The 27,624-nt window shown below is 42.7% G+C and overlaps 1 protein-coding gene across 1 annotated transcript; it reads left to right on the top strand.

Annotated features, from left to right (window-relative positions):
• Positions 1-33: 33 nt before the first annotated feature.
• Positions 34-26,697, top strand: cnot11 (CCR4-NOT transcription complex, subunit 11). The gene is made up of 8 exons (XM_067444659.1): positions 34-244; positions 1,698-2,052; positions 11,368-11,532; positions 13,821-13,973; positions 15,479-15,681; positions 20,829-21,031; positions 21,134-21,230; positions 26,322-26,697. Exons 2-8 carry the CDS (start codon positions 1,734-1,736, stop codon positions 26,517-26,519), a joined length of 1,338 nt encoding a protein of 445 aa, XP_067300760.1. The 5' UTR covers positions 34-244; positions 1,698-1,733; the 3' UTR covers positions 26,520-26,697.
• Positions 26,698-27,624: the final 927 nt, after the last annotated feature.

Here is a 27,624-nt window from a genome sequence, read left to right as displayed (position 1 = left end):
TGAAAACTACATCTCCCATGATTCCGTTCGGCTCACAGGAAGTGCTCTCCGACAGCAGCCGCGACGGTTATGAGTGGAAGTGAAGAAGATTCAGATTATAAAACAGAAGTAGTCTAATGATTAAATTAATATTAACCTGTATAATCTCGCAAATAAACGTTATATCAGCGCTGGAGCGTCACCGCGTCTGGGTTTTATTGAATATTCATGAGTTGACCGGACGGTATAAATGAGCTCGCCTCAGGTAAGTTAACTTAACGTTACATGTTATTATTATTGACGATGTCTCAAAACATACCGAGTTCCCATTGACAGCGGTTTGAGCAGTTTAGTGTGTGAAATAAACCTGCTTGTAGTATTTGAGGTTCGTCTAATGTGCTTCATTAAGCTGAGAAATCCAGTTATGTCGTGAAATTAACGTTATTAGACTATTGTAACGTTACCAGTTACTGCTCAATAAGTAGCACATTTCTAAGGTCCTGAAATGATCATCATTGCTGAGAAACCTGTTCTACTAAATACCTTCTGTCGTCGGATTAATAGTTTATCCTTTTTTAGCGAGTAAGTTTTAGTATAATTGTGCAAACGTCCACCATCAGCTCTTACTTCACGTCTTTAGCTTATATTTTTACTGATTTTATAAAGTAAACATAGGATTAACTTTTACATTGTTAGTAATATTTCAAGATTAAAACAAGAAACTAGGGTTTACTTGAATATTAATACATACTTGGAAAAAAAGAAATATGCTCATCATCATTGTATTGCATTGCATCATATGCTTTTAAACTACAGAGGTTTAACTAAACATTTAAATTTCATCTTACTAAGACATTATTGGAAGCTATTAATATTTATAGGCATTTTTTTTTTGTACGTATCTGCTCTAGTGTATTATAAAGATTTCACTGATTTCCGTTACAAGCATCAGAATTTCATCAGTTTTTGTCCATATAAATATCAGCATCTGCACCAAATTGCAATTTTTGCTCACTTTAAATCGCTAAATAAAAATATGAATTTCCCTCCATTTTCTCACTATATTATGAGCCATACAATACTTATGTATCAAATATAATGCACAACAAAAAACATATCTGACTATTTTATTTGTCAGACTTTACAGGATTAGACATTACTTTCTGAATTAAACTCAAGAATTGTCGTAGATCAAATAGGGTTATTTAAAGTCTTCAATATATATATATAAATATATTTCTCATTATTTTTTAACACATCTATAGTTATGCGGTGGCACAGAGTTACACCCTTTTGAGTCTCACCTCAAAAACAAACACCCGACACATTACAGCGAGTTTACCCGACGAGTCAGCTCACACTGCAGGAGAGTTTGAAGAGGAGAGAAAAAATGCCCCGTGACAGCGCGAAGGCACAAGACATCATAGTCAAGATGGCACAAATGATCGCAATGAGTGACCTGCCATTCGCCTTTGCAGAGAACCCTGGATTTCTTTTGCGTATGGAAGTTCTCTGTTAACAGAGTTGTTGAATGTTAAAATAAGGTGAATTAAATAAAAAAATAAGGAACATCCTGGATCTGTTTTTTCGCTCTTCTTTATTCTTTTTTTATGTATTATAGATGCATCGGATAGGGAATTGACTCGGACTCGAGGGCAAAACCTGATCGGGACATCCCTAGTTTTAATGCTGATGGATTGTTGTCTGTCTCTCTGTAGTTCTCCTGATCCATTGGCCTGTGTGACAGAAGCATCATGACGCTGGCTCCTAAAGAGCTGTCCAACCTGCTGGGCATCATGTCGGAGGACGCCTGCAGCAACAGCTTCGAGCAGCTTTCCACCGCCTTCCATCACTGCTTCGGTAAAGCCGAGCACTTCCGGGTGGGTTCGGTCCTGGTGATGTTGCTGCAGCAGCCGGATCTGCTTCCGAGCGCTCCGCAGCGGCTCACCGCGCTTTACCTGCTGTGGGAAATGTACCGCACCGAGCCACTGGCCGCCAATCCCTTCGCCGCGGTGTTCGCCCATCTGCTGAACCCATCGCCCACAGGAGAGGAGCAGGAGAAACCACTCTCTGGTAGGGCTGTGCGATAGTGAAGAAAAATGGGATGTGCAATAGCTTGTTAAAGGGTTAGTTCACCCAAAAATGAAATGTCTGTCATTAACTCCTCACCCTAATGTCGTTCCACACCCGTAAGACCTCCGTTCATCTTCACACACCGAATCATGAATCAATACGCTGATTCATAACCGTTTGAATCTTTATTTGAGGATTGAAAACAAACACGGAAGAGAAGACAATGCTGCATAAAGTTGTAGTTTTTGTAATTTTTTTATCAGCTATTACAACGCCCAAGTCCCGACCTCGAAAGTTCCTGAACTTTGAAAAAGTACTACCTCGTGAGCAGGGCCGTTTTGAGGGGGTAATATTTACCTAGAACTAGTGTTGTCAGAAGTTCCAACCGCGATGCCAAATCGGTACTGAAATGTTAAAAATGTGATGCTTTGAGCTAGCCTGACATCGTCATACTCAATTCTAGTCAGAATCTGAGTCTGATGCTCCATTGGGCTGTGATTATGAAGAGTGTTTCAACCGTACCAGGAAAGACATCAATTGGACAGACCGACAACCAATCAGAGCAACGAAGCGACAACAGAGCTCAACTGCACTGTGTTGCCAAGTCCGCATTTTTTTTTTCCCGCGGGTTGTTTTCTATGTCCGCGGGTTGAAGCGACTATTATGTGTTATATAGACCCATGAGTGCGAATTTTAGCTGCACCCTCGCCAAAATAACGTACTCGGTTACTTTCGTAATCTCGGTTCCCTGAGAGAGAGGAACGAGTATTACGTATGGGGAAAAACTCCTTTTCTCGAGAATATGAAGCAAAACTTTATAAATAAAGGTATCTATGTAAAGCGCAGTGCCGCTGAACGGCCATAGCCCAGCGCGAGGAGCGCTCTGATTGGCCGGGCCGCGGCAACTGCAGGAACCTATGGTGAGGCGGCTGAGAGGAACGAACCAATGGGGGGCGTTCCAGAAGCCCGCCGAAAAAGGTGCTTATATTTGCATACAGGAGGCTATATAAGACCCTAATTCGCCATAGGTGTCAGGTTTTAAGATCGACTGAAGCGATACCTGAGAAGCATAAACACGGCACGGAACGTAATACTCGTTCCTCTCTCTCAGGGAACCGAGGTTACGAAAGTAACCGAGTACGTTCCCTTTCGAGAGAGGTTCCTCGTATTACGTATGGGAACACAATGTAAAGCGCCGTGTGTGCTGACTGACCCAGTATACCCAAAGCACATGTTAATAAACCCCCGAGACACCGACAGAGGCGGCTATAAGGGGAATGAAGAACCGGAAGAGTCGGTTCGTTTGAACAGCTGATCGGACATAGTTGGATCTTATGATGAATGAATAGTGCTTATAACTAATGTGTACAGGCCAAAACGTAAGGCAATCTGTTTGCCAGGGTCAAGATAGAGCCTAGATGGATAGAAGCCCTGCTTGTAGAGCTGGAACCTCCAATTTGTGGAATCTGATAAAAGTGGACGGAGAGGCCCAGCCTGCCGCGGCACAGATATCTTCCAAAGAAATGCCACACGACCAAGCCCAAGATGAGGCCATGCCTCTAGTGGAGTGGGCTTTAACGCCTATAGGGCAAGTCAGATTTTTAGACTCATATGCCAGCGAGATCGCGTCCACTATCCAGTGTGAGAGTCTTTGCTTCGCGACAGCACAACCTTTAGTGCGGCCGCCGAAGCAGACAAACAGCTGGTCCGACTGCCTGAAGGGGGAGGAGCGCTCCAGATCCAGTCTCAAAGCTCTGACCGGGCAGAGTAGATTCGCGTCCTGTTCACCCTGAGATGCGGGTAATGGAAGCAGAGTAATAACCTGTGCTCTAAAAGGGGTAGAAAGCACTTTGGGTATAAAACCATGTCTCGGTTTGAGAACAACTTTGGAGTTGTTGGGCCCGAACTCGAGACAGGACGGGCTCACTGAGAGTGCATGTAAGTCACTCACACGTTTAACCGAGGCCAGAGCCAGCAGAAACGCGGTTTTGAGTGATAAAAGCTTTATGGTCGCAGTCTGGAGTGGCTCGAAGGGGGGGACCCTTCATAGCGTCTAAAACCACCGCGAGGTCCAAAATAGGTACCGAGGGAGGGCGAGGAGGGTTCAATCTCCTAGCCCCTTTAAGAAAGCGTACAATGAGCTCACTTTTCCCTAGTGAATGTCCCGCGACCTGAGCGTGGTTAGCTGCTATGGCGGCGACATAAACTTTGAGCGTGGAGGGGGAACGACCCGCGTCCAGTAGCTCTTGGAGAAAAGCGAGCACTTCTGCTGTTTCACATGAGCGTGCGTCGATATTTCGGACGGCACACCAGTTAGAAAACACTGACCACTTCAGAGTATAGAGCCGCCTAGTCGAGGGGGCTCTAGCTTCCGCAATAGTGTTCATAACTCTGTCAGAGAGGTTTCCCGATACCAGTTGATGGGCCATATGTGGAGGGCCCATAGTTCGGGACTGGGATGCCAGATCTTCCCTTTCGCCTGCGTGAGGAGGTCTTTCCTCAGCGGAATGGGCCATGGGGCTGTGTCTGACAGCTGGATCAGATTGGAGAACCACGTTCGGTTCCTTCAGAGCGGGGCTATTAAAAGCACCGTGGATGCTGTCTCCCTGATTTTCTTGATGGTTTGTGGTAGCATCGCGATCGGGGGGGAAGCATATAGCGGGAGACTGGGCCAGACATGGGCCAGGGCGTCCCTGCGTTTGGAGAAAAATATTGGGCAGTGAGTGTTGTCTTCTGAGGCGAAGAGATCCACCTTCGCTCTGCCGAAGGTGTTCCAAATTAAGAGAACCGTTTGCGGGTGAAGAGACCATTCCCCTGGGGGAATGGGTCCCCTGGATAACATATCCGGACCCAGATTCAGAATACCTGGCACGTGAGCCGCCCTCAGGGAGCTCAGGTTGTGCTCTGCCCATAAAAGGAGATGCTTCGCCATGCGGTGAAGGGAATGTGATCTCAGGGCGCCTTGGCGATTTATGTACGCTACCACCGACATGTTGTCTGTACTAGGGCTGCAACGATTCATCGAGTAACTCGAGTTAATCGAATCAAAAAAATCCTCGAGGCAAAATCATCCGCCTCGATGCTTCGCTTAGTCCATTTAACTACACACAGATATTGCAGAAAGACATTTTTTGTGTAAGGACTCGGAGTATGAGCGGATTGCGGTTATATCCGCGGTTCAGGTGCATAAACATTCCAAACATTGCAGGTGGATGAGAGAAATCGTTAATATGTTGATTTTAATAAAGACGCGGAACTCTCATATCACGCTAAAACGCAATGAATGCGTGTCGTTCTTTAACTTTCGTTTTCAGCTCATGTCGAGATCAAAGACCGCAATGCGAGAAAGAGAGAGCGGGCGGGCATCAGCACTGGTAATATCATTTAATATCGCTGTTTTTAAATGAAGAAAACTGTGTGTTGAGCTTCAGGATGCGACGCTGAACATTTAAGTTTCATTTGCGGCAGTTCACGGGTCAGCTGAGGAGATAAGAGCAACTCAAAACACATGAACGCGATGGAGTTTGCAGCTTTGCACATGGATCACCGTCATTGTGATGTGTGTGAAATCTTTAATGAGACTTTATATATCCTACTTGATAATATCTAAAAATGCACCATTAGATGTTCTCAATACTAGGCGCATTAAACATCAGAAGCTGCACGCACGTGTGTGTGTGTGTGTGTGTGTGTGATGAGCACTAGCGCTCGTGCTTTCAGAGCTCAGAGCTGCGTGCTTTCATTGATTTGTGTAATTTAAATATCACACTTTAATCATATTTATAGCTACTAACTTAAAACAAGCTGTGTTACAATGATGAATGATTAGCTCAAAAGACCAGCATGTGTGATGTACTTTATCTGAATTAAACATATCTCGCGTTTGATCGCGTTCTAGCGGTTATTCCTCCGTGTGATGTATAGGTTGTCGACCCTGGTTTATGTAAATAAGTGTTTTTGTTTTGTTTAGCAACCTACTTCAGTGTAGCTAATATGTGACGATAGCATCGCGCTTAACACGGAGGATTTTAAGTTGTGACTACCGGGTGCGGGTGGATGGTTTGCTTCTAACAGCTGATTCGGTGACGATAGAGCTGATCCGCGCATCTCTTATTCCAAGTTAACCTGTCCAATATGTTTTGCTTCAGTAAAGGAGTAAATAAGACAGTAAATGCTTATGTCATGCCTGAGCTGAAGCTGAAACATGAAAGTTAAGTTGCACAACATAAATACAATGTTTAGTTATTTATATTATTTATAGAATATTTATAGAATATTAGAATATTTATATTATATAGAATGTATAGAATATTTATATTGGCATTATTGTTATTTATATTACTACTATTTAGATTTATTGGTTGTAGGTTTAGTTTTAGATTGAACCATGTTTACCTTTTTAAAGTAATTTGAAATAGACTTGTATTTAATATAATATGGCAATTGTATGCATTAAAATTGTTTAGTTTCACAGTTATTAATGTATGCAATTTCAGCAATAAAACTAAATTTTTCTAAAAAGAAAACAAATTAGATGTTAATTTTAAGATACCAGTCTTATTGTCTCTTATTGCTCTTTAATAAAGAAAAAGTAATTATTATCCGATTAATCGATTAATCGATCGATTAAGTGGTAGATTAATCGATTACAAAAAGAATCGATAGCTGCAGCCCTAGTCTGTACGAACCATGACGTGGTGGTTCTTTATATGTGGAAGGAAAGCTCTCAGCGATAAGGCGACCGCTTTCATCTCTAGACAGTTTATGTGCAGCCGTTTTTCTGTGTCTGTCCACAGGCCAGAGATCGGCTTGCCCTCGTGCAGGGCTCCCCACCCTCGAGTGGAGGCATCTGTCGAGACCACTTTCAACTTCGTAACCGTGCCCATAAGCATGCCCCTCCGATACCACTCTTTCCCCGTCCAAGGAGCCAAAGCTTTGACAACGCTGTGGCTCACTTTGACGGGAAAACAGCCCCATTTCCATGCGTAAGGAGGGACACGGGCGTGTAGCCAACGCTGGAGGGGACGCATGTGTAACAGTCCCAGCCTGAGCACTGACGATGCCGAGGCCATAAGGCCGAGCATCCTCTGAAAGTGTTTCAGGGGAACACGAGTTCCGGCTTTGAATGAAGCCGCCATGTTCTGTACGGATAGCGCGCGCTGTGTCGTTAGCCGCGCGTTCATGAGTCTCGAGTCTAGAACAATGGATATCAACAAAAGATATCTTTTGAGTGGGTGACAGCGAGCTCTTGGCGATATTGATCCTGAGACCCAAACAGTCTAAAGGGTTGAGGAGCCAGGATCTGTGTGTTAGTAGTTGTGCTCGAGACTGGGCTATCACTAGCCAGTCGTCGAGGTAGTTGAGCACCCGCATCCCTTTCAGCCTGAGCGGGGCTAATGCCGCGTCCATACATTTCGTAAACGTGCGGGGCGCCAGGGATAGCCCGAATGGCAGGACCGTGTACTGATAAGCCTGCCCCTCGAAGGCGAATCTCAAGAATGGCCTGTGGTGGGGGGCTACCTGAACGTGAAAGTACGCATCTTTCAGATCTATCGTGAAAAACCAGTCCCCAGGGCGAATGTGCACAAGGATCTGTTTCACCGTCAGCATTTTGAAAGAGCGAGAGATTAGAGCTTTGTTCAAATGCCTTAGATCTAGGATGGGCCTGAGCTCTCCGTCCTTCTTCGGAACGAGAAAGTATCGGCTGTAGAATCCCGACTCGCTTTTGGATGGGGGAACGGGCTCCACCGCTCCCTTCTCTAACAGTTTCGAAATCTCGGTGCGAAGCACGTGACTGACGCTGCTTCTCACCGAGGTCTCGACCACGGCGCGAAAGCGCGGGGGCCTGCGAGCGAACTGTAGCGAGTAGCCCCTTTTTACTATGTTCACAACCCAATTTGATACACCGGGCATTGGCTCGACACGATAGCGGCTGGAGCCGGCGCGGATAAGGGTCGCCTACTAGAGGGAACTCGGTAGCGCTGCCATTTTGTGCTTGAGACATAGAGGGGGTAGTGCTTATGTGTGGCGGCGTGCACTGTGGAGTGGGCGCCGGGACATTTATAGCATGGGTGGGAGGGGTATATGAGTGTAGGAGTGCGGACTGATAAGTGGGCACATTTACTACAGAGAAAAAGCTCTTTTTGAGATTTATTTGGGTCGCCGTGATAACGGCGTTTGTGTGCAGGCGAGTGCGTTTGACAACGGGCTCGTTGGCTGCTAAACTGAGGTCGGCAGTCACCTGGGTGCAGGGAACTGGGAGACCGGGAGGGAGAGATGGGGGTCCGGCCGAGGCGAGACCTGACCATCTCCTTTTTATCCCTGCGGCTAGGACGGCTTCGGAGGCTCGGGGTTCAACACAAGCCTGGGTCGAGGTCCCCGGCGTTCAGGCCGCCTGCTGCGGTTCGCGGAGCGGGAGCGTTGGCGCGTCCCAGAAGAGGAGCGAGGCCGGGAAGGTGGCGCAGCCGGCTTAGCGGGTTGAGAGGGCGGAGGTCTACCTTGAGAGCGTCCCTGGCCTGAAGAAGAGCTGGAGCGCTTGGGCAGGAAATGCCTCATAGCCTGAGAAGCCTTTTGCGCTTCGGTGAAACGCTCCGCGAAGCCCACGACTGACGGGCCGAAGAGACCGGTAGTGGAGATGGGGGCGTCCAAGAAGGAGGCTTTATCCGCGTCCTTCATCTCGGTCAAATTCAACCAAAGGTGGCTCTCTAAGACCGTCAGGTTAGCCATATTTTTCCCAATGGCTTGTGCGGTGGCTTTAGTAGCGCGAAGGGCCAAGTCCGTCCCGCTGCGAAGGTCCTTCAGAACCTCGGAGTCGGGGACAGACTCGTCCAAGGAGCGGAGAAGTCTGGCCTGGAACACTTGAAGGACAGCCATGGTGTGAAGGGCCGCGGAAGCCTGGCCAGCGGAGGCATATGCCCGGCCAGCGAGAGCAGAGGTGGTGCGGCAGGGCTTGGACGGGTGCTGCGCCCTGGACTGCCATCCTCTGGAGGAGGAGGGCGGGCAGAGGTGCGCGGCGACAGCCTCCTCGAGGGGGGGAAGAGACTCGTAGCCTTTTTCCTTAGCGCCGTCGACGATGGAGAGCGCTGGGGAAAAGGCGGATCTCGCGCGAGCAGAGTAGGGCGACCTCCACGACTTCGTAAGCTCGTCATGTACCTCAGGGAAGAAAGGCGCGGGCTTCTGAGGAGAAGAGAGGCGGCGGCTTTCTAGGTACCACTCGTCCAGTCTGCTGCGCATCGGCTCTTCGGGCTGGGACCACTCGAGTCCGAGGTCTTCCACGGCCCTAGAGAGCACGCGGATGAGTTCCGCGTCAACATTAGATTTGGCGCTCGTGGTGGTCTGCGTCGAAGCGGGGGGCTCCGAGACAGAAACTGACCACTCGCTACCAGAAGCGGCTGTGGAGAGGCTGTCCTCGTCTTCCTCTGGCGACGGGCCACCGAAGGAAACCGAACAGGCCGCTGCATGAGAGGGACGCTGTTCCTCCTGGGTGAAGGTGACCGACGAGGGCGAGGCACGCGGGGAGTCATCCGGCGTGCAGTCGCCCGACCGTTCTGGCAGTCTCTGGTCGCGGCATTTCTTGCGGCGCGGCCCAGCGGCAGGAGTAGGGACCTGGTCGAAGGTGGCGAGGCGAGCCCGAAGGGTCTGCAGCGCCATCTCATCGCACTCGGGGCAGCCACCCTGAGAGAGCGCGAGCTGCGTGTGGTCCCGTCCAAGGCATGCCACACAGATGACGTGACGGTCGCCGCCAAGGAGAGGAGCTCTGCATGAGCCGCAGGAGGTGCGAGGCATTTGAAACAACGCCCCGCACTCTTTTAGAAAGAAGTAGTTAAAAGGATACAATCGCCGGATGGCGTAGCTGGAACGGCAGAGAAGGCGGAGAGGGAGTCCGTCGTCCTCAGCTGCAGGTTCCGCTGGTGCTTTTACAACGGCGGTGCTTCTTCCGGAGGTCAGCGAAGGTGTCGCTGAAGGAGATAAAATCTGACACCTATGGCGAATTAGGGTCTTATATAGCCTCCTGTATGCAAATATAAGCACCTTTTTCGGCGGGCTTCTGGAACGCCCCCCATTGGTTCGTTCCTCTCAGCCGCCTCACCATAGGTTCCTGCAGTTGCCGCGGCCCGGCCAATCAGAGTGCTCCTCGTGCTGGGCTATGGGCTATTCTGTTCGGAGATAATTACTCCTCTATGGAGCGAGGCCAGACCGAACTGCCCGACCTAAAAAAATTGTGGGCGGGGCTAAGTTCCGCTGGCATCCAGGCTAGCTTTGAGCGCTGTTGAGCTGTAATCATAAACACCTCTGACTGGTCATTGTGCTCACACGCTCATCGGATGTGCCTGTGATTGGCTACAATGATCAACACACAGCAGCGTTTGAAAGAACACAGAAGTGTTTGAAAGTGGGAGTGGGAGCGTTTGGAACCACAAGCAGGCGTCAACCAGACACCTGCCTTCAATTATCTGTGTAAGCGTTCTGTGAAAAGCATCGTTGATGTATATTTACAACATGTTTGTGAAGCGCTGGTCGTTGTAGCCAATCACAGACATATTTGATGAGGGTGTGAGCACAATGACCAATCAGAGGTGTTTATGATTCCGCTCAACAGCGCACAAAGCGTCACGTTGTTTACATTTCAGTACCGATTTGGTATCGCAAGCGGTATATTTGACAACACTACCTGGTAGGGCTGTGCGATATTGAAGAAATATGCGATATCTTGTTAAATAAAACGATATGCGATATGCGATACGATATTGCAATTAGTGTGTAAAATCTATTTAAATTATATAAAAAATATTATTTAAAAATGAGAATTAAACCATTTTTGTGTCACATTTTTTCTGGGAAAAGAAAGCATTACTACAGCTTCTGAAAGTGACCAGCAGTGTCGTTCACTTTTTGGTGTGTGTGTGTGCGTGTGTGTGCGTGTGCGTGTGTGTGCGTGTGCGTGTGTGTGTGTGTGTGTCAGACAGCGCGAGACTGCAAGTTATTTTTTTTCACAAATTATTGTTTAATAACTCTTTTTAACATCAAGTCCCATAACTCGTGTGCCCAGTCTATTCTCTGCTCTATGCGTCGACCTAACACGTACACTTTTCACAATGTTGAAGTAGCCTATTAAAATATTCATATTTCGATAATTTCGATATATTGCACAGCTCTACTACCTGGAACTTAATTTAGACCCTAGTTCCTGCGGTCAAAACACACTGAGTACCACCCCAAAGTTCCTAGTTCCTGGGGTGGAAACGCGGCTATTTTCTTTTTTAGAGCTGCTTTACAACAGAATTTGCATCAGCATCTCTTAATGCCTCCTTGCAGGTTTTCTTCCTCCCATCACACTGCCGGAGAAGTTCTTCCTGTCGCAGCTGATGCTCGCCCCGCCGCGAGATCTCTTCAAGAAGACGCCGAGACAGGTTTCCTCCATGGACGTGAGCGCCACGCCACAGACCATAGACATCAGCGGACTGCAGCTGGCCCTCGCTGGTACGAAGCAAACCACAGATGGTTTACACTGCAAGGGTCATGAAAAACTTAAAGGAAGTGTATGTAAGATTGTGGCCAAATCTGGTACTGCAATCACTTTCAAATGAATGTAGAGCGGTGTATCCCCCTCCCCCTGACTCGAGGTTGCCAGATTGGCTGCAGGAACGTTTGTAGATCTGCAGCTGTGGTAACTAGAGCAGATCTGGCAACCCACATGCCGAAACACTACTGACTTCGTGATTGGTCGATAGGTGGAGGGCGGAGCTTCAGGCCAAAACACAACATGACATCATCAACATCAGTTGAGGGCTGCAACAACAACTTTATAATGACCATATCCTGGCCGGACTACTGTTAGAAGTATTTGAAATGAACATGATTTCTTAATGTCTAGTGACATATCAGGGCCATTTTATGATTAACTGAAATACATTTCTTACATACAGTTCCTTTAAAGGGTTAGTTCGCCCAAAAATGAACTTCTGTCATTAATTCCTCATGTGGTTGGACACCCGTAAGACCTCTGTTTATCTTCAGACACAGATGAAGATATTAGTGTTGAAATCCGATGGCTCAGAAAGGCCTTCATTGACACCAATGTCATTTCCTCTCTCAAGACCCATAAAGGCGCTAAAGACGTCGTTACAAAGCCCATCTCACTACAGCGGCTCGACAATCATTAATGAAGACACGAGAATAGTTTTTGTCCAAAAAAAAACTAAATAGCGACTTATTTAGTGATGGGCCGATTTCAAAACAAAGATTCGACTGGTTATGAATCAGCGTATAGATTCAGGATTCGGATTGGATGTCACGTGATTTCAGCAGTTTGACACGTGATCCGAATCCTGAATCGATAATTCATAACCGTTCGAATCTTTGTTTTGAAATCGGCCCATAAAATAGCCCAATTGTGCGGGAAAACCGCGACCCTTGCAACTATGCCCCCTCCACTCCGCCACTTACCCACTTTTATAACATTTTTCAAAACTGTGGTGCAGCTGAAAACAGGCGGTTTCATGACCCTTTAATGAAATGTGTTAATTAAAGGTGGGGTAAGTGTTATTTCAAAACTGTTTTAGAAAAAGGACACGGGCCGAGTGGAATAGCAAACTTGTAGCCAATCAGCTGGTAAGGGGCGTGTCTACTATTGATGGTGAGAAGAGCTCTCGCTCTGTGCACGACATTATTCAAAACACACGAGCCACACATGACGGACATTAGCCGAGAACTAGCCTAATATATGCTGCTTGACTATGCTCGTGTGTCATGTTCACTTGTTTGTCCATTTGTGATCGTATTGTGGCTCACTTCAGCGATGATAAAGACCCGTTCATTTCCACACCGTATGGAGCATCTAAGTTAAATCTCATCACTGTGTGCTTCAAGCATCAGCTCACAAAATGTCTCGGACAAGTAAGATAGTATACTCCTAATATATGTTTGTTAACTCTTTTCATGATCTATAAAACCCTTATCCAGTCATAATTGTAATATGTCGTTAGTTGGACTGTCGGCTCGTGCTATAGAGTTGTTCACGAGAACGGTTTGTGTTTTGTGATCGCTATAACTCAATCTGGTCATAATTGTAATATGTCGTTAGCTGGACTGTAGTGCTTGTGTACTATTGAGTTGTTCATGAGAACGGTTTGTGTGTGTTTTTGTGATTGCTATAACTCTAATCTGGTCATAATTGTAACATGTTTGTTAGTTGGACTGTCGTGCTCGTGTACTATCGAGTTGTTCACAAGAACAGTTTGTGTTTTTGTGATAGAAGGGAGGACTTTTTCATTGAATATTCGACCTGGATTAGATACACACAGATTCAGCCATAGCCGTTGATGCCTCTGGGTTTACGTATGTTTTGGGCGGCGCTATCAAAATAGGGTCGAGACCCTTTTGGGGGTAGGGTGTGTTTGTTTTGGTGATTTGAAATACCAACAACGGTTACCAGATAGCACTTACCCCACCTTTAAGTGTCAATGATCTGTGTTTGCCCTGTCTGTACAATCACATACACCACTATTTCCAATAAAAGCTGTTCTTTTGAACATCCTATTCATCAAAGAATCCTAAAAAAATTAATTTATGACTGTTTCCACAAAAGTGGTAACTGTTTTTAACTTTGATAATCATTCATGTTTCTTGAGCAGCAAATCACTGAATGATTTCTAAAGGATCATGTGACACTATGCTCAAATTTCTGTTTTGTTTACACATGCCGCAATATCCAGTTTGCTTCATATATGAGTATAAATGCTAATAACTTCTTGTGTCTTTTCATTCAGAGCGTCAGTCGGAGCTGCCCACTCAGAGTAAGGCTAGTTTTCCCAGCCTGCTTAGTGACCCTGATCCAGACTCCTCCAACTCGGGCTTCGACAGCTCCGTGGCCAATCAGATCACAGAGTCGCTGGTGACTGGACCACGTCCTCCTCTGGAGAGTGAGTGCGATGCTGATGTTTGGTTTGTTTTTATTTTGACGCTGCGGTTAAAGGCAAAATATGTACGATTTTTGGATCTAGAGCAATATTTTATATTGTGTTGACTTGTGTAGTTCAAGAATTATTAAATCCCGAGAAATAAGCAATTTTAACCAGGACACAGACCGTGTGTGCGTGTCGCCTATCAGTGACTTCATACCCGCATTACCCTCCGGTTTTATTTTGTAGTAACCATGAAAACACCAAAGCCGCTTTAAAGGGTTAGTTCACCCAAAAATGAAATGTCTGTCATTAACTCCTCCCCCTAATGTCGCTCCACACCCGTAAGACCTCCGTTCATCTTCAGATACAGTTTAATATATTTTATGTTTAGTCCGAGAGCTTTTCTGTTCCTTCAATGAAAGTGTATGCACACTATACTGTCCATGTCCAGAAAGGGAATAAAAACATCATCACAGTAGTCCATATGAGACATCAGTGGGTTAATTAGAGTCTCTTGAAGCATCCAAAATACATTTGGGTCCAAAATCTACGACTTTATTCAGGATTGTCTTCTCTTCCGCGTTTTTTTTCAATCCTCAAATAAAGATTCGAAGGGTTATGAATCAGAGTATTGATTCATGATTCGGATCGCGTGTCAAACTGCTATAATCACGTGACATGTGCGATCCGAATCATGAATCAATTCGCTGATTTATAACCGTTCGAATCTTTATTTGAGGATTGAAAACAAACCCGGAAGAGAAGACAATGCTGAATAAAGTCGTAGTTTTTGTTATTTTTGGACCCAAATGTATTTTGGATGCTTCAAGAGACTCTAATTAACCCACTGATGTCTCATATGGACTACCGTGATGATGTTTTTATTCCCTTTCTGGACATGGACAGTATAGTGTGCATACACTTGCATATGCTCTCAGACTAAATACAAAATATCTTAAACTGTGTGTGAAGATGAACGGAGGTCTTACGGGTGTGGAACGACATTAGGGGGAGGAGTTAATGACAGACATTTCATTTTTGGGTGAACTAACCCTTTAATATCTGATGTGTTATATTAGACAGGAGAGCAACTGTTTGGATCATTGATGGACAGAAACTTATGATAGTTCTCCAGCTCAACACAGTTAGTCTTATTGTTTGGTGTTGTTGGCACGTTTTACCATGTTTACCAGAGCCACGAGTACCATGTTTTACCATGCCTAATGTGATCTCGCTCACTGCAGTGTGAACAAGTGTCTCATAGTGGCGTCGAGAGAATGCTCAGAGTAGCATTATAACATCACTTTAACACACTCAAATGTGTGTAATATGATAAACAGCACTGCTACCACACACACACACACACACACACACGTGAGCGGAAGAAGCGGAAGCAATCTCGGCAGAATATAAGCTCCGCCAAATCAAATCATCAAGACACGCCTTTGTTTTGAATAAGAGACAGCTAGCGGTGAAAAATTACATATTGTGGTTTTAAACAGGCCTGTGTGGTTCTCTGTCAGGCCACTTTCGTCCTGAGTTTATCCGGCCGGCTCCGCCTCTCCTGGTGTGTGAGGATGAGCTGTCCTGGCTCAACCCGTGTGAACCGGATCATCGGATTCAGTGGGATCGGTCCATGTGTGTGCGAAACGGCACAGGAGTGGAAATCAAGCGCATCATGGCCAAAGCCTTCAAGAGTCCATTATCAGCAGCACAGCAGACGCAGGTAACTCACAGGAATCTCATGATGCATTTCCAGAACAGGTCCAGATCACATTTCTCCCCAATTATGAAGGGTTTTTTTCCCTGTGACATCATTTTTGTGACCATGAAGCACATTTCCACTCTACCACTCGTACCAATACCATTTTTTAAGAACCGATCCGGCCCGATATTAAAAATTCTGAGTATCGGTCGATACCGATACTAAACCGATCCGATACCAATGCAGTTTTGTTTAAAGGTTCTATGTAGAATTTCTAAACCTTAGTGTGCTGAATTGAAAATCACTCTTTTGTGAGTTAAACACAACCAACTAAATACAGACTTCATTATAAAGAAAAACATAAAAAATAAAATCACAATCTATGACAAAAATAGCCTACTACTATAGATGGTGAATAAATTATATTAGTGGATAATTCAGCAGCAAAAGTTACAAAATCACGAGTGCACAATAATTGTATAAAATTAAACAGTTAGTGGGGAAAAAATAAAGGAAACCACAAAAGTTAATAAGCGTAGCTCTAAATCTGGTAAAATGTTACATAAAATATATTCATGAAAAACAAGGCCTACACACTAAGAAATTACATTTATTTTAAATGGATAGCGCATCTTTTTAATGAGGCAGCAACATATTATAGATAGGGCAGAACAGATATCTTTACTGTAATGTGAAAAAAGATTCATATCCATCTTTATCACATCTATATCAGGGCTCGACATTAACGCTTGTGCGGGACAAGTGGATTTTGTGAAGGGACAAGTGAAAGAGAATTTCAAACACCAAAATGCAAGAATGATTCTGCATCAAGCCTGCAGTATCCATCTCAGAAACTGAAGCTTTCGCGCCTCTCTATCGCCCCCCGGTGACAGGTCCCAGTATAGCCGCCCCTCTGTGTTTTCTAATGGACGCGAGGCAAACTAAACAATAAAATTACACCTAAAATATTTTTCCCCCAAAGTTAGTTTATGTCATTGAAGACAGTTATCATCACGATGATTTCATTTCAAGTGCTTGTTTTTAAAATAAGTTTAGTTTTACTTAGTGGTAACACTTTACTTGAAGGGGTGTGCATAAGACTGACATGACACCTTCATAATCATGACATGACACGTGTCATGAATATGAAGGAGTTTTTATGCATGTTTATGACAACTGTCATTAAGGGTCATTCGCTTAATTATGTCATTTTTTTATGCAATGATGACATTTCGGAGTTGTCTTTGTTATGACAACTTGACATAAACCAATACATCATAACCTGTCAGTGTCTTTGTCATGACAACTTGACATTACCAAGACAACATAACCTGTCATAAACATAACATAACAGATTATCAAATTTAAGAAACTTACTTAGCTTATAGGGTTAACCTTAAACTGTTATGTGGTTGGTTTTGATGTTGACTGAGGCCATTATAATGTCATACATTTTTTTCAGTGGCAAAAGTTTAATTTGTCAGTAAAATGTAATTAGGTGTTAATACGCTGTCAAATTATTTTTTAATAACAGCATCATTAATATTTTTCAGTTCACAATGTTTTATTTTATTTTTTAAGTTTCCTCCACCAGCTTCAACAGAAGGTTAGATAATAGACAATTTCAAATGTCTTAAAAATATGAAAAGGAGTTCGAGAAATAAAATCAATCATTTAATTTTTAAGACCTGCCCTCTCACAGAACTGACTCTTAAAAACACAAAGCATGAATTTATACACAGGTGACCAGCACCAATTAACGCAAAAAGGGGAAAACACGTACACAAATAATGGCCATTACACAAAATAAACATAAATATATCAACATCATATACACACATAAACAAACACAGAAAAATAACACTTTGTCAAATGACTTCACTTTATAAATTATCTTCCGATGTATAAAAATAAGAGAAATAGTCTTTAGAGCCCCACCCCGGGCTGAACAAGGAATGTTTGCGGCTAGAGTCTAGGCCGGAACATTATATATAGGGCGAACGTTTCCGCCCGAACCCCTTTTGAACTCCTTTTGCACCAGCACACGGGACTCCACCATAACAAACGGAATGGTGAGAATAAACTCAAACTATTCATTAAAGAGTGAGCGAAAGTTTAAATAAAGTATATTAAACCCAAAATAACGTTGTTGTGAATTGTTTTTACTTACTGCAAACTAAATTGACATTAAACACCTAAACAAACTAACCTGACTGAGGCTCTGTCAACAACTGTTACAGCGTACACATTACCAGTGGTGCCACCATAGACATCATAGGTTTATATGTCTATGCCACGCTATCATTTTGAGTTATATTAATAGTTTTTAATGACTCTGTACGATTTCCTCTATGATGCCATATTTCAGGTCAAGCTAAATATTCATGACACTGTTATAAAATAATTTGACAGAGTATTGACATTTAATGACATGTTAATGACAAATTCAACTTGTACCACTGTAGTTTAGGTCAAGAAATATATTCATGACAATGTTATAAAATATTTTGACAGAGTATTGACACTTAATGACATGTAAATGACAAATTAAATTTATAAAAAAATCATGACATTATAATAGCCTAATGACAGCCAACGTCAAAACCAACCACATGACAGTTTATTAATAATAATAATAATAATAATAGATTTTATTTATAACACACTTTTCATTCCGAAGAATCTCAAAGTGCAACAAAGGGAAAAAATAATACATGAATAACAAGTAAAAATTACATCTCAACATCATGCCGGACGTTGATGACGCTAGCATGGAGCAAACTTCAGCCACCATGCAGTTCAAGCCCGAGGGAGACCACCAGTGAGCAGCCGACACCCAGAAGAGAGGGCAGCCGCAGCGAGCAACATCAAATGTCCTTCAAACCAAAACCAACCACAAATTCAAACAGAAACAGAAGAGAAGCGGTGAAAAAACAACGTCCTCTCAGTGGCCGCCACCAATCAGCAACAGTCCCAATAGTAGCTCTGTTAGACTAGTCACAAACATAAGAAAATAAAATAACATCTAAATTTAATAGTAAAGTTAACATGATTTGTGGGTGGAGAAGCGGCGAACAGACAACGCCAGCATCCTCTCCCCCACGTTGCCTAGCAACTAATGTAATGTAAACCCAAAAAGCTAAGTAGTTTCTTAAATTTAATAATTAATCTGCTATGTCATTTCATGTCTGTTTATGACAGGTTATGTTGTCTTGGTAATGTCAAGTTGTCATGACAAAGACACTGACAGGTTATGATGTATTGGTTTATGTCAAGTTGTCATAACAAACACAACTCCGAAATGTCATCATTGCATTAAAAATGACATAATTAAGCGAATGACACTTAATGAAAGTTGTCATAAACATGCATAAAAACTCCTTCATATTCATGACACGTGTCATGTCATGATTATGAAGGTGTCATGTCAGTCTTATGCACACCCCTTCAAGTAAAGTGTTACCATTTCACACCAACATAATTAATTGTTCTGCATCTGTGAGAGTGTGGGCGGGCTTTTGATATCGCAGCTGTACTTCCTGCTGTACTTTCTGCTCTCTACTGCGCAACTCCGGTCCCGAAAGCGCTACTGCGCAGACTTGGTCCCATGATGTCAGCGCCGTGCAGGCCGCCTGAAAGCTTCAACTCTGGCAAGCGGAAATGGATGATGCCGAGTCGTCCATATTTTTTTACGGCCTATGTTCTGCATGCATTTAGTGTAAGTGGTGATTGATAGTGGATAATAGTATAATATATCATGAACTGATGATAACAAGTTCGTGCTGTTGATGCTCGTGCACATGAGCGCTGCTCACACAAAGAAACTGCTGTAAATATTCAAAAGTTTTTATATTTTTAACATATGATCCAGTTAAACAACATCATACAACCAAGAGTGTGTTTTCCTGAATACCATCATGACTGAAAATGACACGGATTTCATATGACAGTTCCATAAACAATTAATTACCATTTAGTCACTTACATTTTAGATTTAATATTGATTGTTTTATTTCGGCAGCGAAAATAGTTCCAAACAAAGATCACAGCAGAACCATAACGCATCTCACAGCAACAGTGTGTGTTACTGAATGATTCAGCGTTTGGATGAATCGTTTGGATGAATCGACTCACATTTATTAAGATTCACCTGCTGCCACCTTTAGTTTAATGTTTAAACATACTTTCCTACATTTCTTAATTGTCTATTCAAAAATACAAATCTCATAACATCATTTAATGCAGTTGTAATTTTTCAATGTAAATGATTTAATTTGATTGGTAACAGCCTTTTAACAATATAAAGATGAAACCTGAAGCATAGCCTATATTTAGTAGGATTAGGGGGAAAATGCCCTTTATAAAAGGTAAAAAATATTACAAATATGCAGATTTAAAATATGCCAAAGCTGAATGAAACCTGGTGAGAATATTTAAATCTTTATTTGTGTTGTACTGAAGAAACAAACACACCTACATCTTCGATGCCCTGGGGGTCAGCAGATAAACATCTCTCTTTTATTTGCTAATGTTAATGAAATGTTTACAATGATTGTGTTTATTTTTGGTTTTACAGATTGTAAAGAAAAATAAAAGAGGACGGTTGTTAAATTTCATCTTAGGTCAAGCCAAAATGGCAGTTTATATTAGTAGGAAATATAAAATTGTTAAAAAAAAAAAGTTTAAATATTGAATTGTTGTTTAAGGGGCTTAAAAAAGCAAGAATATATTCTACTCTCATATCAAAAAATGTGAACATTTTGCTGAGGTTTGGAGCGTCGAACGAATGTTGTGATAGATTGAAAATTAGGCATTGCACTTTGTTGTAGAATTTTAGTAATTTTTAGGCCTAGTTATATATGAATTTTGTGTTTTCTTTTATTTGATGGTGCTTTTAATCTAAAGTGGTTGTGTAGTAAATTAAAGTGTCTTAAATCTCTCTCTCTCTCGCTCTCGCTCTCTCTCTCTCGCTCTCTCTCGCTCTCGCTCTCTCTCGCTCTCTCTCGCTCTCGCTCTCTCTCGCTCTCTCTCGCTCTCTCTCGCTCTCTCTCGCTCTCTTGCTCTCTCTCGCTCTCTCTCTCTCTCTCTCTCTCTCTCTCTCTCTCTCTCTCTCTCTCTCTCTCTCTCTCTCTCTCTCTCTCTCACTCACACTCTCTCTCTCTCTCTAGCTACTTGGTGAACTAGAGAAGGATCCAAAGCTGGTTTACCATATTGGGCTGACACCAGCCAAACTACCGGACCTGGTGGAGAACAACCCTCTAGTGGCCATTGAGATGCTTCTGAAGCTGATGTCCTCCAACCAGATCACAGAATATTTCTCTGTCCTGGTCAACATGGACATGTCTCTGCACTCCATGGAGGTTGTCAACAGGTACGGCGTAAAAAACTCCTCCTCTGATCGTGTTTGTGGCAGTACAGAGAGGTTGTGTATGTGTAAGCGTTTCATTCTGTGTGTTTGTTCGTTCGACTGTAGGTTAACAACAGCAGTAGATCTTCCTCCTGAGTTCATCCATCTCTACATCTCCAACTGCATCTCCACATGTGAGCAGATCAAAGACAAATACATGCAGGTAAACACACTTACCATGATGCATCTGTGTGAGCAACATTTAATACTTTTACAGTGCCTTGCGAAAGTATTCGGCCCCCTTGAACTTTGTGACCTTTTGCCACATTTCAGGCTTCAACCATAATGATATGAAACTGTAATTTTTTTGTGAAGAATCAACAACAAGTGGGACACAATCAAGAAGTGGAACGAATTGGGCGTGCAAAATTATTCAGCCCCACTTCCTTTAAGTGCAGCAAACTCTCTCCAGAAGTTCAGTGAGGTTCTCTGAATGATCCAATGTTGACCCAAATGACTATTGATGATCAATAGAGTCCACCTGTGTGTAATCAAGTCTCCGTATAAATGCACCTGCACTGTGATAGTCTCAGAGGTCCGTTTAAAGCGCAGAGAGCATCATGAAGAACAAGGAACACACCAGGCAGGTCCGAGATACTGTTGTGGAGAAGTTTAAAGCTGGATTTGGATACAAAAAGATTTCCCAAGCTTTAAACATCCCAAGGAGCACTGTGCAAGCGATAATATTGAAATGGAAGGAGTATCAGACCCCTGCAAATCTACCAAGACCTGGCCGTCCCTCTAAACTTTCAGCTCATACAAGGAGAAGACTGATCAGAGACGCAGCCAAGAGGCCCATGATCACTCTGGAGGAACTGCAGAGATCCACAGCTGAGGTGGGAGACTCTGTCCAAAGGACAACAATCAGTCGTATACTGCACAAATCTGGCCTTTCTGGAAGAGTGGCAAGAAGAAAACCATTTCTTAAAGATATCCATAAAAAGTGTTGTTTAAAGTTTGCCACAAGCCACCTGGGAGACACACCAAACATGTGGAAGAAGGTGCTCTGGTCAGATAAAGCCAAAATTTAACTTTTTGGCAACAATGCAAAACGTTATGTTTGGCGTAAAAGCAACACAGCTCATCACCCTGAAAACACACACCATCCCCACTGTCAGACATGATGGTGGCAGCATCATGGTGTGGGCCTGCTTTTCTTCAGCAGGGACAGGGAAGATGGCTAAAATTGATGAGAAGATGGATGGAGCCAAATACAGGGCCATTCTGGAAGAAAACCTGATGGAGTCTGCTAAAGACCTGAGACTGGGACGGAGATTTGTCTTCCAACAAGACAATGATCCAAAACATAAAGCAAAATCTACAATGGGATGGTTCAAAAATAAACATATCCAGGTGTTAGAATGGCCAAGTCAAAGTCCAGACCTGAATCCAATCGAGAATCTGTGGAAAGAACTGAAAACTGCTGTTCACAAACGCTCTCCATTCAACCTCACTGAGCTCGAGCTGTTCTGCAGGAGGAATGGGCAAAAATTTCAGCCTCTCTATGTGCAAAACTGATAGAGACATACCTAGGGGTGTCCATGGTTAACCGATTAACCGTTAAAAATTGCGTAACCGAGTAAAACATTTTGCTCAGTTAAGTGGCGTCAATGACGTAAATGTTTAGTTGTAATATATTTTTGCACCACTAGAAACCGCCAGAGTACTCCCAGACATTTGTAATATCCACAAGAAGAAGTCATGACCAGCTTTAATATGAAGTGGGCAAAGATAAGTACAGCGTGGGAGCACTTTAAAATTGAGAATGACGGGGCAAAATGCAAGTATTGCAATGCAGTGCTTGCCGCATTTTTCAGACTATAAGTCGCTCCGGAGTATGAGTCGCATCAGTCAAAAAATGCGTCATGAAGAGGAAAATAACAAGTCGCACAGCACTGGTCGCATTAGGGCAGAAGCAGAGCGGGAGCCGCGCGCGCTGTGCATAACGGATCAGAAGAAAGAAAGTTTGAAGTGAGAAACTTGTGAATGACTAGAGAAAAGCAGACGTTACTTTAACTGTAATGAAGAAAACAAAAAAATCTAATTGTGGACTGAAAGCAAGATGGCCAGAGCTGAAGTAATGAGTCCACAGATGCTTGAACTCTCTGCCGGGAGAGGCTCAGCCGCGCGGGCGAGTCAAACGCTGTGTGAATCGTTCTCGGCTGCATATTTTACTACATGCCCTAATCATGCAGGCGCCCTCGTGGCCACTTGCATTGCTTGTGAACTGGAGCGCATCTCATCCTAATTCAATGAAACTCAGCGTAGGCCTCACAGACATGAAATATATCTTGAGAAAGCTCGAAATGTCTTTTAACAATTTAAAACGAAAAGAAATAGGCTAATCTCTGATTATGTAATCCATGATGTGCATTTCTCTCTATAGGCGCGTTCACTACGGAGATGGCGTTCGTCAAATTAATAAACTAAAAATAATAACCCTGACGCATACTATGGTTAACCGAGTATTAACCGCTAAGGGCCTCGGTTAACGGTTAATAAAAAACTTGAAAACGTGCAGCCCTAGACATACCCCAAGCGCAGTGGTGTAGTCTAGATTTTTGTAGTAAGTATACTGTGAATTTTTTTTTCTTTCTTTTTTTTCCTATACCAGCCTCATCCCAGAGCGACACACAACAGGCACCACCACACTCACTAATGCACTATGCATCTACATGTAATTGAGAGCATTATTAAAGACAGCTTATGTAAAATTACTAAGTAAGAAGAGCATTTTTTGCAGTGTGTTTACTGCAGTTCCGTGTCGCGCATGCGTTCATATGCATATTCAGTAGTTCAAACGTAACGTTATTTCTAAACCATCTATTAATAAGCTTACATTCCAGTAACGTTACTCCTGGGTTGCTGAAGGGATTCCGCTATCGTTCGTCAGCATTTTTCTTTATTATTCAGTTGTGGTAGTCCCTCGATGAAACATTGTAAAACCAGGAACAAAACGCTGTGGCAACAAGCGATGATTGGTAGAGTAGCAGTGTGTAGTCTGGCATGTTTCTTGCTCAGGACACAACAAGATTTTAGGAGTAAAAATCGCGTAATCGCAACAGACAAAAAAATATCGTGTACTGCAAAAAATGCTTTTCTTACTTAGTATTTTTGTCTTGTTTCTAGTCAAAATATATACAAATTCTTACATAAAGAAACATTTACTAGACAAGTTTTTGCTTAAAATAATTAATAATCTGCCATTGGGGTAAAAAAAATCTTGTTTTCTGTTTGAATTAAGACAATTTTTCTCCCCCCTTTGGCATATTATTTTGCTCATTTTAAGCAAAAACCTGTGCTCCAGGTGACATATTCATATAACATTTAAGGATAAATATTGGTGATCAGACAGTTGGCAGCACCCAGTGACTTCCACAGTAGGAAAAATATAGACTATGAAAGTCAATGCATGCTGCCAGCTGTCTGATTACCAACGTTTTCCAAAATATCATCTTTTGCATTGAACAGAAGAAAGAAACTCACACAGTTTTGGAACAAATTGAGGTTGAGGAAATAACACAAATTTCATTTTTGTGTGATCTATACCTTTAAGAGCTACATTTAGCCTTAAATGTTATATGAATATGGTACCTGAAACAAAGGTTTTATCAGCCTTCACTCTAACCAAGGGTGCTTGTTTTTAAATTCCCTAGCCTGACTTTCTGTCGACAAGGCTGGTCAGAAGTTCACATTTCTCTCATCATCTGAAATAACAAGGAGATATAAAATTGTATTTTGTTTACCACACACACACCTGGTTCACTATCTTTGTGGGGACTCTCCATAGGCATAATGGTTTTTATACTGTACAAACTGTACATTCTATCCCCTTACACTGCCCCTAAACCTACCCATTACACACACACACACACACACACACACACAATGCCCCTACCCCTGAACCTACCCATCACACACACACACACACACACATTATTTTGAGGTGCTAATCCGTTATTCATGGTAGCTTTACTGTATCTTGAAGATTGTAGTCTTTTGAGTTTCGGAGTTTTTACACTGGCAGTTTAGTTCAGAACAGGGCACAGTTCTTATGAAAAATTGGTAATGTGAAAGCTGTCATGTGGACCAGGGAGCGCACCAGAACCACACCATACCTGGAGGAGGAATATAGCGCGACCCCTTTAAGAGATGCGCGTCCCCCATTGAACTGCCGGTATTTTGTGTGTGTGTGCAGAACTGTGCCGCGATTCACACGAACAGTGTGAGAAACATGGACTTGGAGCGCTTTTGTTTAGAAAAGTAACACAGACGTGGTGAATTTATGAATGAAAGTTCTGTCACAAAACGATATTGTTACGTATCCTCACGCTTTTTTAAGTGGGTATACGGAAATCCTTGTCCTTTCCTAGTGGGTATACGGCGTATACCTGCGTATAACGTAGACTACACCACTGCCCAAGCGACTTACAGCTGTAATCGCAGCAAAAGGTGGCGCTACAAAGTATTGAATTAAGGGGCCGAATAATTTTGCCCACCCAATTTTTCAGTTTTTGATTTGTTAAAAAAGTTTGAAATATCCAATAAATTTCGTTCCGCTTCATGATTTTGTCCCACTTGTTGTTGATTCTTCACAAAAAAATTACAGATTCATATCATTATGTTTGAAGCCTGAAATGTGGCAAAAGGTTGCGAAGTTCAAGGGGGGCGAATACTTTATCAAGGCACTGTATATATAGAAATTAGGGATGATAAAGATTAATCAACGATCGATTAATATAAGTATAAGAATAAGAATCTCTTGAAGCATCAAAAATACATTTTGGTCCAAAAATAACAAAAACTGTATTTTGGATGCTTCAAGAGACTCTAATTAACCCACTGATGTCTCATATGGACTACTGTGATGATGTTTTTATTCCCTTTCTGGACATGGACAGTATAGTGTGCATACACTTGCATACGCTCTCAGACTAAATATAAAATATCTTAAACTGTGTTCCGAAGACAAAGACTTTTGGGTGAACTAACACTTTAATAATCTTCACTAATTTTGCTTCTTCAGTAAATTTATCTTGATTTGAGAATGTTTAGATATTTGTGCTGGAAAATGAGACCAAAACTCTGAGGAAGAGCATCATTTTTTTCTGGGTTTGCTGTTTGATTGGTATGGGCTACAGTGCATACGCTCTAATATTACGCCAATTATTTGGTAGAATAAAAGCATATTTAGTCAGAATGTCACATGCATGTTTTATGCTCATTCTCTCATTATCCCTTCTGCCTCCTGAAGAACCGTCTGGTGCGCCTGGTGTGCGTCTTCCTCCAGTCCCTCATCAGGAATAAGATCATCAATGTTCAGGATCTATTCATTGAGGTTCAGGCCTTCTGCATTGAGTTCAGCCGTATCCGTGAGGCCGCGGGCCTATTTCGCCTCCTCAAGACCCTCGATAACGGAGAGGCCCCTGCCGAGGGCAAAATGGCCAAATGATCCACTGCAGCGCATGAACTCCAGGACTAAAGCTGAGTCTCTCTATGAAAGCCTTTCAGTTCACAGCATATGAACTTCCTCATGTTTTCAGTTCCTACATGTATAACATGTTCAACATGTCCTTGTTTTGATCCCAGTGGGTGTTTTCTTTCGTCCATTAAAGCGATGGTTACTTACACGTTCTCGGGCGACGTCCTTCACTGTGTGTGTCTGTACACTCCTCGGCTTCATTAACTTTAAGATGTGCAGTTTTGCTGAATTTGAAGTGGCTTTATTGCTTTTTTCAACCACAGACACTACGGAAATAATGCAGAAAGAAACACCGCCACAGTCATGTTGATATAATGCATCATAAAGTATTTTTAATGCAGTAATTTTGCCTCGTAATGCACGTTATAATGCATTGTAGGATCTCATGAATAACTGTAACCACAGTCATAATGCATTATAATACTTATCTATTCATTGTTACTCCTAATGCATACTACAGTTTCAGACATATTATAGGCAGCACTTTACTTAGTCTTTATATATAATGCATTATAATATTATTTTAATGCATTAATTATTCCATATAATGCATCGTTATAATACTTATGTTACGCCTTTAGAAAGTATAATGCATTAAAATATATGACAAACAACCATTTTCAGATGAAACTAGGAATCTGTAATTATTATAATGCGTTTTAACTGATTACAATTATTATTGAAACTATATAATGCATTATGAATAGTGCATTAGGCATAAAGGCTTTAAGTGTTAACAGTGTTTGTATCAAATTCTTTCAACACAAATCAAAATGGAAATTTATTTGAGACAAATCATTTTTAAAGCTTCCATGCATTGCGCTGAATTTAATTTGTGTTTTCACATCACACATTGTTTTGAAGCAGCATGATGTTATTATCATAATGTTAATGTCTTAACTTACACTCCTTGCCATTTTTTGGGATTTCCGTCTGGATTTGGTGTACCCAAACCCAAATTTAATTTGGCGTACCCAAATTAAAAAGCTTCCCATACACACAGACAGTGGTCTAGGTGCAAAATGTTGGTGTCCTTTTAGAGGAAACCCTTTGAAGTTACATAAAACACTGCTAA

Source organism: Pseudorasbora parva, chromosome 5, assembly GCF_024679245.1.
Source record: "Pseudorasbora parva isolate DD20220531a chromosome 5, ASM2467924v1, whole genome shotgun sequence".
Classification (NCBI taxonomy): Eukaryota; Metazoa; Chordata; class Actinopteri; order Cypriniformes; family Gobionidae; genus Pseudorasbora; species Pseudorasbora parva.
The sequence above is the reverse complement of the archived record's forward strand: the minus strand, read 5'-3'. Positions and strand labels throughout refer to the sequence as shown.